The sequence below is a fragment of the Oryctolagus cuniculus genome, chromosome 3 (assembly GCF_964237555.1).
Source record: "Oryctolagus cuniculus chromosome 3, mOryCun1.1, whole genome shotgun sequence".
NCBI classification, from domain to species: domain Eukaryota; kingdom Metazoa; phylum Chordata; class Mammalia; order Lagomorpha; family Leporidae; genus Oryctolagus; species Oryctolagus cuniculus.
Genome location: NC_091434.1, coordinates 121,448,729 through 121,469,043, shown reverse-complemented (window position 1 = coordinate 121,469,043; position 20,315 = coordinate 121,448,729). Strand labels below are relative to the sequence as shown.

At 58.8% G+C, this 20,315-nt stretch overlaps 1 protein-coding gene across 1 annotated transcript in view; it reads left to right on the top strand.

The window, feature by feature from the left end:
* Positions 1-20,315, top strand: part of MYO7B (myosin VIIB) — a gene marked incomplete in the record, with an annotated part of 71,612 nt that overhangs the window by 50,056 nt on the left and 1,241 nt on the right. Inside the window, 23 exon segments of the mRNA XM_070071046.1 lie at positions 585-800; positions 949-1,116; positions 3,305-3,382; positions 3,514-3,641; positions 5,877-6,003; positions 7,420-7,539; positions 8,736-8,909; positions 9,521-9,748; positions 10,729-10,896; positions 12,302-12,407; positions 12,503-12,629; positions 13,379-13,542; positions 14,470-14,651; positions 15,459-15,589; positions 15,743-15,900; positions 16,212-16,365; positions 16,529-16,684; positions 17,406-17,511; positions 18,160-18,273; positions 18,553-18,640; positions 19,157-19,263; positions 19,698-19,883; positions 20,101-20,217. Of these exon segments, the coding sequence (XP_069927147.1) occupies positions 585-800; positions 949-1,116; positions 3,305-3,382; positions 3,514-3,641; positions 5,877-6,003; positions 7,420-7,539; positions 8,736-8,909; positions 9,521-9,748; positions 10,729-10,896; positions 12,302-12,407; positions 12,503-12,629; positions 13,379-13,542; positions 14,470-14,651; positions 15,459-15,589; positions 15,743-15,900; positions 16,212-16,365; positions 16,529-16,684; positions 17,406-17,511; positions 18,160-18,273; positions 18,553-18,640; positions 19,157-19,263; positions 19,698-19,883; positions 20,101-20,217 (3,303 nt within the window).

Here is a 20,315-nt window from a genome sequence, read left to right as displayed (position 1 = left end):
CCCACCCGGTCTCTGACCTCAGTCAATGTCTTGGCTCCTGGTGAGGGCTTCCACGGGGAGGCTACAGGTTCCACAGCCCTAGGTGGGCACACTAAGAAGACAGGCAATCTAAGTTTCTGTGGTCAAGCCTCTCCAAGACTTGAAAAGGCCTTTGCTGTGCCACACTCCTGGGTTTGCAATCAAGCCACTTTCCCTGTGCATTAGGAACCTTGGTGACCTGCAGAGGGAAACTGAGAGACCCAGATGGTGGCAAGGGGTGGGGGGAGGAGGAGCTGTGTGGCGGGACCCTCATCTGTCACCCAGCTCTGGGCCCCAAGACCCAGGACCTAGGCAGGCACTGTCCACATCTCAGTCCTTGTGGCCTCAGCACTGCGGTGCCTGGGGCTGTCTCCCTCCCCCCTGGAGCACTGGGCCTGCAGGGAGGTGGTGGGGAGGACCAGTGTCTGCAGGGTGGAACAAAGAGGCCTCCCCAGCCCCCATGACCCCAAGGGCTGCTCACCCTGCCCTCGGCGACTCATGACAGCCTGGCTGTGACGTGCAGGGAGTGCTGACCCCTTGTCCTCCTGCACCGGCCCTCCCCGCAGGACCTGGAATCAAAGACCCAGACCCAGCAGCTGCCTGAGATTGATCTGGACGCAGTCCCCATGGCGGAGGAGCCAGAGGAGGACATGGATGTCCTGGCCGAGTACACCTTCCCCAAGTTTGCGGCCACGTACTTCCAGAAATCGGCCAGCCACACGCACATCCAGCGGCCGCTCCGCTACCCACTGCTCTACCACGAGAACGATGCTGACTGCCAGGTACCCAAGTGGTTCTCTGGCTTCCAGTGGCTCAAGACTCCCCTCAGAGCTGTACTGTGCAGAGGGAACAAGAAAAGGGGTAGGGCCGCTGTGAACCCCAGGGCAGGGGGCTGCGTTCCAGCTGGGATCTCTGTGTCACCTCCTCCAGGCAGCGCTGGCCGTGTGGAACATCATCCTGAGGTTCATGGGCGACCTTCCAGAACCCGTGCTGTATGCCAGGAACAGCCTAGGTGGCGACTCCGTGATGCAGCAGATCCACGACACGCTGGGCGGGGCCGGCAGTGCCCGGGGTTCATCGCCTGCTGGGTCCTCACAGGTGAGGCCCCTGGGAAGCTGGACTGGGCAGGGAGACAGACCCAGAGCCCTTTCCTGGTCGTCGCCCGCTGAGCCCAGCCCCTGAGCCAGTCTAGGATCACGCCCAGGACTTGGTGAATTGCACAGTCATTAGTGGGGAGTCCCCTGGGCTCTGAATATTGGGGTTGACTCAAGGCTGAATAAGATGCACCTCAGATGTCATTGAGGAAGCTGCTGTGTGCCCTTGCTTCTCCTGATGCAATTCCTGGGGGGTTGGGGAAGCAACCCTTCAGGGTAGAGAGTATCACATTTTGTTTCAGCTAAAGACATAGAGGAGTGGAATCACTCCCTCCCGTGTCACAGTGAACACATGTGTGGGTGCTGGGCTTGGAATGCCTTCTGCTGAATTCAAAGACCAAGTTCCTGGTCCGTATTTTTCCAAATCTCTGATGGAAGATTAATTCCCATCCATTTCTTTTTTTAAGATTTATTTTTATTTATTTGAAAGACAGAATTACAGAGAGAGGTAGAAACAGAGAGAGAGGTCTTCCATCCGCTGGTTCACTCCCCAAATGGCTGCAATGGCAGGAGTTGAGCTGATCCAAAGTCAGGAGCCAGGAGCCTCCTCCAGATCTCCCATGTGGGTGCAGGGGCCCAAGGACTTGGACCATCTTCTACTGCTCTCCCAGGCTATAGCAGAAAGCTGGTTCTGAAGAGGAGCAGCTAGGACTCAAACCAGCGACCATATGGAATGCTAGCACTTCTGGCTGGGGCTTGAAACCTCTGTGCCACAGTGCCACACAGCACTGGTCCCCATCCATTTCTCTTAAAAAAAAAAAAAAAAGATTGATTTGAAAGTCATAATTACAGAGAGACAGGGAGAGACAGAGAGAGAGAGACCTTCCAGCTGTTGGTTTACTCCCCAGGTGGCTGCCAATGGTCTGAAGCCAGGAGTTTCTTCAGGGTCTTCCACATGGGTGCAGGGGCCCAAGCACTCGGGCCATCCTCTGCTGCTTTCCCTGGCGCATTAGCAAGGAACTGGATAGGAAGTGGAGCAGCTGGGACTCGCACCAGCACCCCTGTGGGATGCTGGCAGTGCAGGCAGCGGCTTTACTCACTGTGCCACAGCGCCGGCCTCAGTTCCCATCGGTTTCTAAGCACCAGCCCTTCCTAAGGCCCAGTTCTGTGTCCTAACCCAGCCAGGCCCAGTGCAGAGGAATCACACGGCAGTGACAGCACACAACGGCCCAGGCTGCCTTCCCGTCAGGTGACTGGCTGAGGCTCAGCTTGTGCGGTCCTGTGTACAGACAGATTGCACAGAAATCTAAGGTGGTCTACAGAGGCCAGAAATCCCATGGAAGCTGCTGGAGCCCAAGCCTTGACACCCCGATCTCCGGAGGCGCGGACTCCTGCGTATTAGGCTTCGCTACTGCCTAACAAGTTACCCCAAAAGTCAGCAGCTTAGAACAGCACATGCAGATCTTCTCAAAGAGTTTCTAAGGGTTAGAAATGGCTTGTTGGGGTTCAGGCTGCCATCAAGCTGTTGTCACCGGGGGCCTGGAGTCACCTGAAGTCTTGCATCAGGCTGTGGGGTCCACTCCCGAGGCATGGCACTCACGTGGCTGTTGGCAGGCAGCCACGGCTTCCTCACCACACAAGCCTCTGCACACAGCTGCCTGAGCCTCCTCTCAACACGGCTGCCCCCAGGATGAGAGATCCAAGGAGGAAGATGCACTGTGGAATCTCAGAAGTCACATCCCATCTGGCGGGGCGGGGACGGGGGTCACACAGGGCAGCAATGTCAGGAGACGGTGATCACAGACAGGGTGGGGGGGGACACCTTAGGGGCTGGCGACACCGCAGGGAAGGAACTCTGGCAGGGAGGTGACAGAGGAAGCAGGGCTGGCCCACTCCCAGAGCAGTGGGCCACACAAGCACTGCTTTCTCTCACAGAGCTTATCCTCATGTGTTGCACACTTGGGTGGCACAAGCAATCTCTGTCCTGACCACCAGACCCAGGCTGATCCCCACGCAAGCCCAGTCCCACACTGAGCAACAAATTCTCATGACAACAAAGCCCCAAGACCCTGGTGGCTGGGGGCAGGCTCCTCCCCAACAGCTTTGGTAAATCAGCCCAGGTGGCTGTAGGGCCAACATCCTCGCAGTACCTCTCACACTCACCATCCGTCTGGAACCGTCTCCTCCCACAGAGGCCGGGCCACGGGGACAAAGGGACCAAAGACATCTCCTCCATGAAGCTGAAGCGGTCCTCCCGGATCACAAGCCAGGTGGGCCCAGGGCCAGGGAACTGTGTGTGCCGCAGGGCTCCAGGTTATCACCTCCCTCCCTGTGCACCAGTTTACTCCCTGGCCAGTGGGAGGAGTCACGGCCATGCTGACCGCTGTCTCCGGGCCCCCAGGTTGCCAGCCGGCTGAGTATCGGAGAAGAGGACTTCAACCCTGATGGTCCCATCTCAGACAGACCCATGTCCAACCTGGAGAAGGTGCACTTCATCGTGGGCTACGCCATTCTGAAACCCAGCCTGAGGTCAGTGCCCACAGACCCCAGACCTCTGATCAGAACCTCAGATCTCCTCTCTGGCTCTCACTGCACGGCTGCAGCCTGCCCCAGCTGGAGATGTCCCCTCCTCACCCTGCTCCCCGTCCTGGGTCTGCAGGCCAGGTTCTGTTCGCTGTGGGCTGGGGATTCATTTCAGAACAAACTTTAGTGCTGGGCCCTGGAAATGAGCAGGTTCCTACCTCATATTATATAAATTTTGCTTAATATACAATTTATGTTCTCATACAAACTTTAAGAACATATATACTGTTCTAAGGGAAAGTATTGTATTTTAGGGATTCACTTAATTTTGTTACTTTAGCCAAATTTGGGAAATGATTAGCCATTATTCAATATTGTTCTGCATTCTCCTCTTCCTCTCTCTCTCTTTCTCTCTCTCTCTCCCTCTCTCTTCTTTCAAACTCTAATTAAACTCTAATTAAACTAATTAAACTCTAATTAAACCTTTAAAACTCTAATTAAACATAAACTGAAGGTCTGTTCATTTTTTTCTTGTTTGCTTTTCTCTCTCTCTTTTTTAAAAGATTTATTTATTTATTTGAAAGAGTTACACAGAGAGAGGAGAGAGAGAGAGAGAGAGGTCTTCCATCTGCTGGTTCACTCCCCAGATGGCTGCTCGGCCAGAGCTGCACCGATTTGAAGCCAGGAGCCAAGAGCTTCCTCCAGGTCTTCCATGCGGATGCAGGGGCCCAAGGATTTGGGTCATCTTCTACTGCTTTCCCAGTCCATAGCAAAGAGCTGGGTCAGAAGTGGAGCAGCTGGGTCTCAAACTGGCGCCCATACGGGTTGCCAGTGCTTCAGGACAGGGCGTTAACCCGCTGTGCCACAGCACTGGCCACTGCTTTTTTCTTTAGGTTGGGTAGTTTCTTCTGATCTGTTTTCAATTTTCACTGATATTTCAGTTCCCCCAATCCATCCAACATATTTTTTATTTCAGATACTAGGTTTTTCAGCTGTAGAACTTGCACTTGCACCTTTTTCATATTTGTTTCTCTACTAAGAATTCCTGTTTGTTCATTCACTGTCAGCAAGGTTTTCTTTATGTCCTCAAGCAGGGTCCTAACAGTTTTTAAGTCTTTTCTGCATACCTGATGTCTGAGTCATTTGGAGGTCAGTCTCCATTGGCTGTCTTTTGTTTTGGGAATGATCATGTCCTACCTATTTCCTTGTAAGTCTAGTAATTCTGGGTTGTATTTTGGACATTGAGATTGATACCTTTACAGACTATGTTCTGTTATATTCTTTCAGAGTGTTGGCTTTTTGGGGCCAGCCAGTAACTTGGCTAGATTAAAACTCTATGTGCCCCACAGTGAGAAGCAGCTGGAATCCCTTTTGGGTTGTTTTAGCCTTAACGGGGATGCCCAGAGTCTGCCTCACCATGAGCACATAAGGAATCAGCCAGAGATTTAGGAAGATTTTTTTATGCAAAATTCAGGACTTGCTTTCTCTGATTCTCTTCATTCTCAGGCTCCCCCGCTACCTCAAGCTGTTTTGAGTATCCCAGACTGTAGCTTCTGCTTCTTCAAGTCAGTAGGATTACAAGACTTCCACCCAAGTCATAACTGCCTGTGTAACAGCAATGGGGCAAGTCTTCTAATTCAGCTGGTTCTGCTGGTGGTTCTCTCTCTCTCTCTCTCTCTCTCTCTCTCAGATTTATTTATTTTATTTGAAAGACAGAATTACAGACAGATGGGGTGGGAGAGAAAGAGAGAGAGAGACAGAGAGAGAGAGAGAGAGCTCCTCTGTCTGCTGGTTCACTTCCCAAATGGCTGCAACAGCCTGGACTGGACCAGGCCAAAGTCGGGAGCCAGGAACTCCATCAGAGTCTCCCATGTGTATGCAGTGGCTCAAGTACTTGGGCCATCTTCTGCTGCTTTCTCTGGCAAATTAGCAGAAAGCTGGATCAAGCCAGGGCACAGCGGGCTGAGGGCAGCACTCAGAGGCACAGCGTTCTGGGCGGAGGAGTGAATGATGATGCGGAGACCTAGGCAGATGGGATGCCTGCAGGAGCTGACCAAGGGCCTTGCTGGGTGGGGTACAGGGTCCTGGGGAACATTGGGGTGGCTCCCAGGGCTGAGAGAGTCCCCAGGCTGGAGGGGCACCCACAGAAGCTCCACACACACACACCTGGTGTGCAGAAGGATTGTGCACCTTCCCCAGGGCCAGGCCCCGCCTGCCCTCCCAGCACTGTGTGTCTTTCAGGGACGAGATTTACTGCCAGATCTGCAAGCAGCTCTCAGGGAACGTCAGAAAGAGCAGCCTGGCTCGGGGCTGGATCCTGCTGAGCCTCTGCCTGGGCTGCTTCCCGCCCTCCGAGAGGTTCATGAAGGTGTGAAGGGGCAGGGGTCGGGGGGCTGGCACTGGGTGCTCAGGGGGACAAGTTACAGCGGGAGCATGGGGAAGAGGGGGCAGTCTGGAGCAGGTCCAGAAATCCTGGTCCATGCCTGGTTCTCCTGCACCTGCAGTCTGGCACGGGGAGCGATGTCTGGGTGCTCCCTGCCTCAGTTTCCTCATTTGTAAAAAAAGCCCTGGGTTCCTGCCAGGCCACAGCCCCTGTGCCTAGGCTGTCTGGAGCTAGAATGAGAAGGCAGGGGAAAGGGGAGTGGACTGATGGGAACGTGGCCTCAACCAATGTCTCTTTCTCATTCTTCAGTTGCTTCTAGAACTGACAATGAAGGTGGTTGGCCCCAGGCTTCACTGCCTCAGTCCAGGGGACTTTGAAAGTTTGGGGGAAATTACATTAAACCACATGTTTATTTGTGTGCAAAGAAAAATTTAGAATTCTATGCATGTGAAGGGTCTCCCAAAAATTCATGAAAATAGGTATTATTATAAAAGTACGCATGGGGTAGGGGTCAGTGCTGTGACATGGCAAGTAAAGCTGCCGCCTGAAACACCACTATCTCATATGGGCACCAGTTCAAGTCCCAGCCACTCCACTCTCACTGGATCGCTCCTCGGATGGCCTCAACAGCCAGGGCTGGGCCAGATTTAAGCCAGGAGCTTCATCCGGGTCTCCCATGTAGGTGCAGGGACCCAAGCACTTGGACCATCTTCCACTGCTTTCCCAGGTGCATTAGCAGGGAGTTGGATCAGAAGTAGAGCAACCAGGACACAAACCAGAGCGCATATGGGATGCTGGTGTCACAAGCAGTAGCTTTACCTGCTACACCACAACTCTGGCCACTTTCCACAGACCTTTTAAAGTGCCCTCATTTTTGCCTTTAAGATAGTTTTGGATCATGGGGTCAAACCACCTGCCCATTTGAAACCAGCCGTGTTGAACAAGTATCGCTCCTCAGGAATGCACCACTCTTCTGTCTCGTGGGGTGGGGGGAGTGGGGGAAGCACCCATCTCAGCACAGTCCGGAACACAATCTCACAGTTTACTTGTTTGAGAGGCAGAGAGAAAGAGAGAGATCTGGTCTACCAGTTCACTCCACCAAATGCCTACAATGGCCAGAACTCTGGGCAGACAGAAACCAGGAGCCAAGAACTCAACCCAGTCTCCCACCTGGGTAGCTGGAACCCAGTCACTTGAGCCTTCGCTGCTGCCTCCCAGGGTCTGCATTAGCAGGAAGCTGGAGTCAGGAGTTGCCACCAGGCAAACCCAGGCACTCTGGTTTGGGGCTAACCACCCACCCCTTGTTATAATTTTTCCTGTCCACCTGGGCAGAAAGGAGAACTCAGTCTCCATTCTGAGCATCTTCCCCCTACACACACACATCGTTTTTTCACCCACCAGTATCTGCTGAATTTCATTGGTCAAGGGCCGGTGGGCTACGGGCCCTTCTGTGCTGAGCGCCTGAGACGCACCTGTGCCAATGGAGTGCGCATGGAGCCCCCCACTTACCTGGAGCTGCAGGTAGGGCCTGGCTGGGGCGGCGATGGGCAGTGTGGGGTGCAGGCCCCCGTGGCTCCTGCACACAGCTCTTGGTGGGGGTCTTCTCCAGGAGGGGGCGTTGTCTTCTGTGCTCCCCTGTCTCTGCTGTGATACCTTCTGGGTCAGTGGTATCTCATTAGCATGAGATGTGAATGACTACCAATCACCACCCCCACCCCATGTGGTGGGTACCTGTGGGGAGCAATCCGGACTAGACTAAGTTACTCGAATTAGGACTTATTCTATGCATCTGCTCTCCCACAATATGGCGCTGGGAGAGAAGTAAACAGCTTCCGCACAGCTGCCTCCAGTTCAACTAATAAACTGTAGGACTTGCTCCTGATTGGAGGAGAGCAGCGTACTCGGCGTGTGGGCAGCCGAGTTGGGATTGGCGGAGGAGGACTATAAAGGAGGAGAGAGACGGCATGCACCAGGAACATCTATGGGGAACATCTAAGGGGAACACCTGTGCAGCCCCCCAGAGAGCCGGCCGGTGGTGTGCCGCTCCCCTGCGGAAGTGGGGAATGTGGCCAGGGGGAACTGCCCTTCCACGGAGGTGGAAGGGATGGTAGCCAACCCGGGAAGAACCAGCAGCAAACCCGGGGAGGGCCGAGCAGACGAAAGAACAGCGCAGGGTCCTGTGTCGTTCCTCCACGAAGAGGGGGAGCGACAGGTACCCACACCACAGCCATCCTCAGTGGCTTTGCTGTTGGCAGCAGGTGCCATCCTCCTTGCTTTTTGGCAACTGCATCACCTGTAGACTCTTACAGTATCCTTGGCAAGGGTCATTCAGAGTAGCCAGGGTGGAAGGGATGCCTCTTGGACCTGCTCTACACAAAGCTCCAGCCCCAGCCCAAGCCAAGGCTCTCACCTCTGTTATGCCCATGGAGCTCTATGCTGGGGGTCCCGTTCTCTTCCCTGCCTCCCAAGGCCACTCACAAGGGGGCTCCCTCCACAAACTGTATTGGCAGGGGAGCTGGTGACAACTCTATGTGTTCATAGCATTATGCACAGAAAGGAATGATAGTTCCTAAGAACTGGACTCAGAGCCCTTGACCTTGTGTGAGTCTGAGTCACTGGACCTTGCCAGGATGGGCAGTCACTGGTCTGCAGGTTCTGGAAGCTCTTGCTGAGCCCAGGAACCCTGGGCCAGAGGGGCTGTCTTCCCCCCACACCAGGCTGTCAAGTCCAAGAAGCACATCCCGATCCAAGTCATCCTGGCTACCGGAGAGAGTCTGATGGTCATGGTTGACTCGGCCTCCACTTCCCGGGAGATCTGCCTACACATCGCCCGCAAGCAGGACCTCAGTGACCACCTGGGCTTCTCCCTCCAGGTCGCCGTGTATGATAAGGTACCAACCAGGTGTCCCTTTCACACAAGCTCAGCCCTCACCTGCCCCCAGCAGCTGGACACATGCACATCCACACACACACACATGCACACACACACATACGCACACCTGTCCTCCTGTTGCCTGCTTGCATGCACAGCCCAGTGGCTGCACCCCAACCCCACACCTGCCACAGGCATACCTGCCACTTCCAACAACACCCCCAGCGACCTCACACAGGCTCTGATGTCTTGTCCCAGATTCCCTTGTGCCCTGGAAGCTGCAGATGGCCCCAGCAGCAGGCATGGAGGATTGCACCCAAGTATCCCCACTGAACACCAGCACTGCCTGCCCAAGTGCCCTAGCCTCAAATCCACTTGCTCCAGCAGCCAACACGGTGCATGGCCCAAGTCCCACTGACAAACATCAGCTCCTGCCTCCTTTGGGTGGGGCTGGCAGGGAGGAATGGTTCAGAATGATGGACAGGCCATGCCCCATGTCAGGTTCCGGGAGACTCAGCAATGTCCATTCAGCTCACTCTGGGCTCTGAGGGTCCCAACATATGGGGAGGCGTGTCCCCACGGGACATGCCAGCAGCTGCTAACTCCCGCTGCTGCTGATTCTGCTCTCAGTTCTGGTCCCTGGGCAATGGACGTGACCATGTGATGGATGCCGTGGCTCAGTGTGAGCAGCTGGCCCGGGAGAGGGGCGAGAGCCAGCGCCAGTCACCCTGGCGCATCTACTTCCGCAAGGAGTTCTTCACGCCCTGGCACGACTCCAAGGAGGACCCAGTCAGCACCAAGCTCATCTACCGCCAAGTCCTCCACGGAGTCTGGTCGGGCGAGTATAGCTTCGAGAAGGTGAGGGGCCCGGGGAAGGGGCATCCACAGAGAAGGGACCCAGCTGGGGGCCGTGCAGAGGGGCAGGTGGCAGCAGGGGAGCAGGGCGGTCCACGCCCTTGCCGCAGCTGTCCCTCCCAGTCCCGGCTCCCATTTCTGCAGCTTTGCTCAAGTCCCTGGGGCCCGCGGTGCCAGCAGCAGGCAGGGAAGGCCTCCCCGTCAGCCCCAGGCCTGGTGGCCCGTCCATGGCAGCTGCTTTTGGAGCCCAGGTGCCTGAGTTCCAAGTTGTAGTCTCCCTCTCAGAGGCCCTCCCACAGCTGGAGTGCCCACAGAGTGCTGAGGGCTGCTTTGGAAAGAAAGCCCAAGCATTGAGGGCGATTGTGCACCTGAAACTCCCAGTGCAACCCTCCCTAGAAGAAGGGGTTGAGGCAGCTGCAGCAGTCCTGGAGGCCTGCCTGGAAGAGACATGGACAGGAAACAGCAAAAAAAAAAAAAAAAAAAGAGTGATGTGAGGCTCTAAACTCCTGGAGAAATGGGATGCTTGGGAATCCCTGCCCAAGCTGGGACCACTTGGGTACCTTCCATGGGCTCCTGTCCATCTGGGTCCTTCTAAGAGCAGTGCACGGATGGCCACCAGTCTCCCTTGACTAGTGAGCGCCAGAGCTGAAATGGGAAGGACCTCATCCACTTGCACCCACTCAGAGCAATTTCGGGGTTCCAGGCAGGAACTTAGCAAGGACCACCCCCATCCTCGGGTGGATGGCCTGCAGAGCCCAGGCCAAGGCTGCTGAGACTCCCTGGCTGCCACCAGCAACAGGCACCAAGCAGAGGAACCAAGTAGAGGCAGAGCAAGGTGGCAGCTCCAGCTCCCGGGTCCCACCTGAGTTACTGCACAGCTCCACTGTGCAGAGGCAGGAGCTGGGCCACAGGCGGGCACCACAGAGGAAGGTGGGCTCTCACTCAGCCTCCCTCCGCCCCTGTGTGTGCCCCGGGCTGTACAGGAGGAAGAGCTGGTGGAGCTGCTGGCCCGACACTGCTATGTGCAGCTTGGTGCCTCCGCGGGGAGCAAGGCCATCCAGGAACTGCTGCCCAGCTGTGTGCCCCCCAGGCTGTACAGGAGCAAGCCCCCGGAGAGGTGGGCCAGCCTCGTTACTGCTGCTCAGGCCAAGGTCAGCCCTTGGGATGGTGGGGACCCTGGGTGTGCAGAGGATTGTGAATTCCTGGAAAGCTTAGACGGCACCGTCCAATGTACCCCTGTCCCTTGGGGTTTAAAGCCTTGCTCAGCCCAGCTCCATACCACAGGTGCAGGCCACCTTCCCTATGCCTCCTAACATGAGTCCTGTACTTCCCTTTTTTAAAAAAAAAAAGATGTATTTATTTGTTTGAAAGAGTTACACAGAGAGAAGGAGAGGCAGAGAGAGTGGTCTCCCATCCGCTGGTTCACTCCCCAGATGGCCGCAACAGCCGGAGCTGCGCCAATCCAAAGCCAGGAGCTTGGAGCTTCTTCTGGGTCTCCTATGTGGGTTCAGGGGCCCAAGGATTTGTTTTCCCAGGCCATAGCAGAGAGCTGGATTGGAAGTGGAGCAGCCAGGACTAGAACTGGCCCCCATATGGGATGCCAGCACTGCAGGCAGCGGCTTTATCCACTACGCCACAGCGCCAGCTCCTGTACTGGTCTTTACTGGTCTGACCCACAGAGTCTTGACACGAGGGGGCATCCACAGCTGCTGCTCAGTGGCACGCTGTTGCCCCCACACCCATCCAACCCTGAGGCTCCACCCCCTGCCCCCTGGACTCCCAGTGTCCCCTCACTGGTCATGGAGGACTTCCCAGGCTGGAGGGCGTGGATGATCTAAATATGTGATCCCACAGTCAGTGTGTGTCCAAGGTGCATCAGACAGGAGATGCCCGCTGACACTCCCGGAGCCAGGCTGTGGCTGGTACTCTGCAGCCACTGTTTGAAGTCAGAATGAGAGAACTAGCATTGTATTCAGCCAACTGAACAGAACGTTGGGTTAAATACGAGCGCACTTCAGCTAGTGTGTGGAAGAAATGGAATTACAAGGTTTTCTCTTAGCGCAAAACCGTGGTGGAGTCCATGTGTAGTTTTGTTGTTTTCCATGAGCTTTTGGAAGTCCCGTTGTGCGGTGGAAGCAGGGAGAGGAGAGAGTGGAGGTGCAGCAGGGTCAGCACAGCATGAGGGAGGGAGCTGGAAGGTGAGGAGCTTGAAGGAAGTCCCCGAGAGAGGCCCCTACATAGGCAGGAAAAGAACCCACAGAAGAAAGACAGGCACCCGGCAAGATGGCGCTGGTGCCCAGAGCAAGACACAGAGCCATAGGCACATGCTGGCAGGCCCACAGACACCACCGCCTCCTACCCTGAGACTCAGTGATGCCCCTGGCTTTCTTCCCTTCTCAGCACCACCCACCCAAGGGCCCACCCCCAAGGGTGCAAGAGCAGCCCCTTCCCAGGATGGTCCATTCATCCAATCATCACCCTGAGCGCTGGGCAGGGGATTAGCCAGCAGCGCCAGGTGCTGGAGATGATGCCCAGGGTCCACCCCATACCCAACAGGTGCAAGCCACCACACCTCAGGCCGTGCGGGAGCAGGTGGTGGACAGTGCCCGTCTGCGGTGGCCACTGCTCTTCTCCCGGCTCTTTGAAGTCAGCACGCTCTCTGGTAACGGCCTCTGATGGGGTGAGGGTGGGAGGAGCAGGCCAGGCACCCCCCCAGTGGCACAGCCCTCACCCTGCCATCTCCTCCCACCCTGCCAGGTCCCCGTCTCCCCAAGACACAGCTGATCTTGGCCATCAACTGGCAGGGGTTGTACTTCCTGGACCAGCGTGAGAAGACGCTGCTGGAGCTCTCCTTCCCAGAGGTCATGAGTCTGGTCACCAACAGGTGGGGTCCCCAGGGGGAGAGGGCCCCCGTGCCTCTTTCCTGGCAACCTGAATCATCCTTGGGACTGATGCATCGGGGGGGGACAGGGGACCGTGTGTCGTCCCCGGGAGCTAGGCTGGGGTGGAGGGACCAGGTGCGCTGCCACCAGACCACCGGCACCCTGTTAAGCCCTCCATCATCTCCATGAGCATAGTAGTCTGTGGTCTTCCAGGCACACGGCCATTTACCAGGCTCCCTCCCTGCTTGTGGGTGAGAATCAGTCCCACAGAAAGTACAGGTGGTCTGAGACAGGAGTGCAGGCACAGGGCCACCTCCATCCCGGCGGCTTCCCATGGTCTCTGCAAATGCGAATTCCTTCAAGCCCTTCGGGAAGTAAGCCCCACCCATGCTTCACCACAGGCACACTCAATAAAAACACAGCTTAGCATGGCATTCCCTTGATAAAGTGGGCAGTGCCAGGTGCACCTGGCCACCCCCATGGCATCAGCATCACCCACTCTGCAGATGGGATAAGCTGAGGCATGCGGAGGTCAGGGTCCAAGAATAAGCCCGTGGCACCTCATCTCAGCCCTAACGTTCTGTGCAGTGTCCCTCCAAGCCTGTCTCCTCATCACCTGCGCAGAGCTGTCCCCACACACTGGAACTTGGCGCCACCTTCCGCCTCCAAGACCTTGGGTGCCCTGAGCTCTGGCCATCACTTTCCCGCTTGGAGGAGGTCTGTGGTCACATCACATCCTCTGTCCCCTCAGGGAGGCCCAAGGTGGGCAGAGGCTGCTGCTGGCCACGTTGCATGATGAGTTCGAGTTCGTGTCCCCCAGCAGCGTGGCCATCGCCGAACTGGTGGCCTTGTTCCTGGAGGGCCTCAAAGAGAGATCCGTGTTCGCCATGGCCCTGCAGGACAGGAAGGCCACAGGTGCTCACTGGGCGGGAGGGCACCGGGAGGGGTGGCTCGTGGGGGCAGGAGGGAGGTGGCTTGTGTGTCTCCATGTGGCACAGCAGAGGGTGGGTGGTTTGCACCGCTCTGGGAGGGGAAGCCGGCCTTGCTCAGGATTGCACTGCAGCAGATGCCAGGGGTAGCAGGGACAGGGACCACTCCCTCCCCAGCCACTCTGCTAGCCCATTTTGCATTCATGGAACTGGTGGCCCAGGGTGGGAAGTGGCTCCCCTCGGGTCACACAGCTCAGGGGGATGAGCATCCAGCTCTCAACCACAGATTTCCTGCAAGCCAGTGCTCCAGACAGAGCCAGGCTGCGGGAGGTGGCAACAGATGCATGACAAGCCCCGCCCCCGGCCTGTGCCAGACCTGGCTGATTGCTGAGTATTCATAGATAATGCAGTGATGCGGCACCTGCAGGGGCTCCGAAGGGACGGATGCTTGCTGGGATGCAGAGCAAGGGGCCGTGCATGGGGTCCGCAGCAGTGAGAAATGCACACCTGTGTTAACATGATGCACTGCTGCCCCATTCAGCCCTCAGAGTTGCCCCCAAGAAGTGGGCTCAGCACCCAGGTCTGGGACGGACACTGCACCCTTGTCCACCTGCACTATCCCCCATGTCAGGCCTTGGCAGGTGTCCCAGGGCTGGGGCTGCAGTCAGAGCTCCCCACCTCCGCCTGGCTGGCTACATGCCTGCGTAGGTGCAGCAGGCGACAGTCCTCTGGACCCTGCATCTCCAATCTCACCACCACTCTCAGAGGGGTCCTGGCCCTTGGTTTCCTTACCTGTGAAAGCAGACAGCCCCCACACCACACCAACGTGGCCTCTGGTCCCTGCAGAGTCCCTAGCTGCAAAGCTACCACTAGCAATGGCTTTTTTTTTTCTTTTGGTCCTTGGGGCCTGCAGATGATGCCACCCTCCTGCCCTTCAAGAAGGGGGATTTGTTGATCCTGACCAAGAAGCAGGGGCTTCTGGCCTCTGAGAACTGGACGCTGGGCCAGAATGACAGGACCGGCAAGACGGGTCTGGTGCCCACAGCCTGCCTCTACACCATCCCGACGCTCACCAAGCCCTCAGCACAGCTGCTGGTATGCCCCTCGCTCTTGCCTCCTCAGTGCCAGCATCCACAGGCATGGAGGGGAAGTTGACCTGGGAGACCCAGCCCAGAGGCCCACCCCTGCCATGCAGAGGGTCAGGAAGGCAGCCTTGGCACCAGGATGGCTCTGCCAGCCCCCAATGACCCTAAAACTGGCACCTAATGAATGCTGGATAAACTTGTGTTCTGTCCTGCCACGGGGCTGTCCTGGGGACAGACCCAAGTATTTCTAGCCTCTGCCTCCTTGAAACCCTGACCCAGGGGTCCAAGGCTCCTGCCTACCCTGAGAACCACCCCACACGAGCCTCGTGCAGAAGCAGGCAAGGGAAGACATCCCACATGCACATATTGAGTGCCAAGTGTATGCTGTGCACCTGCAAGATAGAGTTGAACTTAGCCACTGGCAGGGACTATACAGACTTTAGGGCAAAGAAACGGGGGTCCTTGTGGGAACAAACAAGAGGCTGGGGGCTTGGCCTGCCTGGGATGCCAGCCCTGAGGGAGGGATACTGGTGCTGGGGCCTGAAGAGGGGGCAGGGAGGCAGGGTTGGGGTGAGGCCTGCCCCAAAAAGGCACGCAGGGAAAGGAGAACTGGGGAGAAGTCTGAGACCCAGCAAGGCCACCCTGGGGCACTGAGCCATTGAGGGAAAGCAAAGAGACATCAAGGAAAGAGGTAGGCCCCGGGGCCCACCCACCCTGCACTTGGCTCTGCCCCCTCCTCAGCCACAGGCCAGGAGGAGCCTCTGAGAGGGGCCCTAGGGATGGTGGCCCCCGTTGCCCACGGGCCTGTGTCCCGCAGAGCTTGCTGGCCATGTCACCAGAGAAGCGGAAACTGGTGGCCCGGGAGGCACAGCCCACAGAGCCCCTGCCTGAGGAGCAGCCCCAGGAGGAGCCGCACACTCTGGAGGAGTTCTCCCTGGAGGCTTTCAGGTACCCCCTTCCCCCCACCTCACCCCCATCACCCTGCCCAGCCTGGGACCTCTGCCTTCATCGCCCCCACCCCCCACCCCCAGGGCTGCAAGGAACCGGGACAGAGGACATGCTGGGGGCACAAAGGGCCCACGCCAACCTCTGACCCCACAGGGCCCCAGAGAAGGAGACGATCAGCAGGGCCATGCCGTCCCTGTCCCGCACCCGGGGCCACCTGTGGGCCTACTCTGCTGAGCCGCTGCGGCAGCCGCTGCTCAAGCGAGTACACGCCAACGTCGACCTCCGGGACGCTGCCTGCCAGATCTTCCTAGATATCCTTCTGCCAGCTGCCTGCCCTGCTGCACAGCCACGCCCACTCTCTCAGGCCGGGTCACCTGGGGCCCCGCCCTCCCTCAGCCGCCCAGGGGCTGGGCCAGGCCTCAGAGAGCGCAGGACGAACCCCACACACAGCTCAGTGCAGAGCTAGGCAGGAGTCAGGGTGGGACCAGGACCAGGGCTCAGAGTTGAGCTGGAATCAGCGGTCAAGGGTCAGTGTGGGTATGGTGCCAGGGCCAATGTCTAGCCCTGGTCAGGGGCCAGCACGGAGCCACCCCTATAGCACCATTGTCCTTGACACTGGAACCCATCCTCAAGTATATGGGTGACTACCCGTCCCGGCAGGCCTGGGCCACGCTGGCGCTCACCGATCAGATCTTCTCGCTGGCCCTGCAGGATTCGGCCTTGCAGGATGAGGTCTACTGCCAGATCCTGAAACAGCTCACCCGTAACTCCAATAGGTCTGCTGGGGACTGTGGGAGTCCACAGGGCGGCCCCTAGTCCTCAAGGGAGCAGCAGCTGAACGCCTGCCCCTGGGGGGCGTCAGTGCCCCTGTACGGGGTGGGAGGGAGCCTGTTCCACCCTGGTGATCCACTGACACCTGCCCTTTCCTCCCTTCCCCAGGTACAGCGAGGAGCGAGGCTGGCAACTGCTGTGGCTCTGCACGGGCCTCTTCCCGCCCAGCAAGGCGCTGCTGCCCCACGCCCAGAAGTTCATAGACACGCGGAGGAAGAAGCCGCTGGCGCTCGGCTGCAGCCGCCGCCTGCAGAGAGTCCTGAGGTGAGCCTGGCCCCTCCGCGCCCCGCCCGAGCCTCAGCCCTGAGCCTAGCAGAGCCAGGCGCTGAGGGGACCCTGCCCCGGGGCCTTCTCCGGAGTTCATGGTGGAGTCCGGGGGCCTGCCAGCAGTGTGGACTCGGGAAGGGGTGGGGTGGGAGCTAGGCCTCTGCAGAAGCTGCTGTTGGTTTGGAGGAGACTGGATGGGCCCCAGCCGCTGGGGAGGGTGCGGCCCAGAAATTGGTGGGGGCTCCCGCAGGCTCAGTATCTGTCCGGCCCCCACCGTAGGGGCGCGGGCAGAGGAGCAGAGTTTGAGTGATGGGCGTTGATCTCCGTGGCTGGGATATTAATGCCAGCTGCTGCGCAAGGAGGCACACGGGCGCCCCCTGCTGGAGTCCCCAGTCCCACGCCCCTGTTGGGTGGGAGCAAGGGACACAGCCGGCCTGTCCACCACCCTGGCCTGGCCTGGCCCCTATGTGTCCTAGGCCTTCTGTGACCTCCTCAGAACCGAGGGTCATCTGGGAAGTGACACCAGGCCTCCCTCCTCCTCTGCCTCCCCTGGGGCCATGTGCGAGTCCACCAGGCAGGGACAACCCCTGGGAATGGGGGTGGAGGGGGTCACTGGGGGGTTTTGCTTTGCTCTTGGCATCTTGGTTAAGGCTCTCTCAGGAGCTGAGGGTGGGGCAGGGGTAGGGGCCAGCGTCTGCAGGGTGCCGTGTCTACACAGGACAGGGCCCCGGAAGCAGCCGCCACACGAGGTGGAGGTAGACGCGGCAGAGCAGAAAGTCTCCCGCATCTGTCACAAGGTCTTCTTCCCCAATGACACGAGCGAGGTGAGTCCCTGCCCCTGCCAGACACGGGGCCCACCCACACTGAGAGTCAGGCTCGGGGTGGGGGAGGGGAGGCTGTGCACAACTCATCTGCTGGCAGGTGCTTCAGACCAGCAGAGGTATGGAGGGCAGGGGCAGCAGGAGAGGCTGCTGGTGGGAGGGAGCGTCCCCAGCTTGTGCATCGGGAAATCCAGGCCAAAGGCAGAGAGACGAGGAGGCTGGATGGGCAGGGCCTCTGAGAGCTTCTGACCTTCCCCGGGTGCGGGCGAGCCAATGCCAGAGTTAGAACTGCCTGCTGGGACAGAGCCCACCATGGCAGCGGGGAAGGTGGCAGGCAGGAGACCATCAGAGCCCAGGCGGGGAGGAAGAGGCCAAGAGAGAAGCAGCAGAGAAGAGCAGGGCCTGAGAGGGGAGTGGTGGGAGGTGGGAGGGGCCTTCCCAGCCTCCCCAGGGGCCCCACTGGCTTGTATGGCCTTGGGGACGGTGGAGTCCCTGTAACGGGAAGTTCCCACAAGCTAGCTGCAGAGCCCTCAGAGCAAGTCCAGGAGGGGAGGCGACACAGCCCCAGACATGAAGGGTCCCCCCAGCCCGGGGCTGTGCCTTGGACCCAGGGGAGCCTCTGGGCCTCACCTGCAGCCTCTCTGTACCCAGATGCTGGAGGTGGGTAGCGTCAGCTGCGTGCGAGACGTGTGTGAAGGCATCGCCACTCGGCTGCAGCTGGCCTCCTGGGAGGGCTGCAGCCTCTTCATCAAGATCACAGACAAGGTGCTGCCTACCTGGAGCCGGAACCCCGGGGACCGGGCAGGGAGGTGGGGAGCAGGTTCAGTCTCCTGACACCGAGCGGACCTCAGCCTGCCCGGCCCTGCCGAGCTGGGGCTGTTCCAACACATGGAGCAGGTGTCTGGGAGCCAAAATCTTGCCCCATGCATACCAGCTGCCTAATGCCAGCCTGTTAGTCAGCTGCTGGACCTGAGCCGGCCCCGCCCTGCCACAGGCCACACCCCTGGGAGGCCACACCCCCTCCTGAACCTGCTGCCTCCCCAGGTGATCAGCCTGAAAGAGGCAGACTTCTTCTTCGACTCCCTGAGGCAAATGTCAGACTGGGTGAAGCGACACAGGCCCCAGAAGGAAGGTGAGGGTCTCGTGAGCAGGAGGACCCCTAAAAAGGGGGCTGTGATGGATGGGCAGAGGTGGGACTGTCGGCTGCCTGCTGCATGGCCCCACACCCCTCATTCATTCATTCTTCATTCCTTCATGCCTCTGAGTGTCCCTAGGTCATGACAGCAGCCACAGCCTGGGGCCAGGTGGGGAGGACCCTGCCTGGGGACGCTCCCTGCTTGGGGAGAGCGTGGGGACAGGCCCAGAGCAGCTGGCTGCACTGCACTGCACAAGGGTCTTGACCCCATGAGGAGGAGGCCCAGGGGTGATCTGGAGCAGGTGGCCCCTCCGCTGACCTTGAAGAATGAGAAGTGTTGGGGGCCAGGAGGAGGGAGGTGGGGGGACAGCAGGAGCCATGGTACAGGCAGGGGCACACAGCACGGGGCAGGTGGAGAGGGAGCTGGCAGTGCCTGGGCCACCACAGCAGGTGGGGTTCAGGCCACAGAGCCTGCTGGGACAGGCTTGGTGCCCACTGCCGCCCCTCGCCCAGGGGCCCCCCTGACACTCCCATACCAGGTGTATTTCATGCGGAAACTGTGGATCAACGTGGTCCCAGGCAAAGATTTGAACGCGGACACCATACTGCATTATCACCAGGTACCCTCAGACGCTCCTGTTGGTGGGTGCTGGGGCCGCCCCATTCCACTCCACTCCTGTCCTGAGATGGCAGGGCGGGGGACCCCAACTGCAAGGCCCCACATGCCAGGATCGGGGCTGAGCCACTGAGGACTCTCAGGCTAGGAGCAGAGGAGAGCTGCATTTGGGGACAGCGACTCTAGCAGCACCTGACTGCCAGGGGAGGGGCCAGAGAGCCCAGCCGCTGGCCCGTGTCCCAAAGGGCCAACCACATGGAGGAACAGGACACAGCCTCCATGGCAACATCAGCTGTGGGCCCCCTTGGCCTCTTGGATGGAACAGGCTGGCTCCCCGGACCGCCCCCACCCACGCCCCGCCCCGCCCATGACCTCAGCACCAAGGAGGGGTGTGCCCATGGGCCGGCAGGCCTGAGACCTGGCATGTCCCTCACCCAGGAGCTGCCCAAGTACCTGCGTGGGTTCCACAAGTGTTCGCGGGAGGATGCCATCCATCTGGCGGGCCTCATCTACAAGGCCCAGTTTGACAAGGACCAGTCCCAGCTGGCCAGTGTCCCCAAGATCCTCAAGGAGCTGGTGCCTGCCAACCTCACTCGCCTGATGTCCACGGAGGAATGGAAAAAGGTCCTGACCACTTGGGGAGGGGCCTGGGGCTCCTGCCTCCCCTGGGGGACCCCACCTGGGCTTGGGGACTGGCTGGGTGCTGCTGGAACCCTCTCACCCCATCCTCCTGGGCCCCTGGCTCAGCAGGTTCTGATGGGCTTGGGGGGGTCCCACATGGACAGCCCTGTGTGGGCAGGGCAGCCCCGCCTAGGCCCTCACCGGCCCTCCCATCCCCCAGAGCCTCCTTCTGGCCTATGATAAGCACAGAGACAAGACAGTGCAGGAGGCCAAGGTGGCTTTCCTCAAGTGGATCTGCCGCTGGCCCACCTTCGGGTCCGCCTTCTTTGAGGTGAAGGTAGGTCTCGCCCGCACCCAGGCCTCCTCCCCAGCCGGGCCCCTTGCATGCAGGGCCCCAGGGTTGGCTGCCACCAGGACTGGCAGGAGCACATGTGG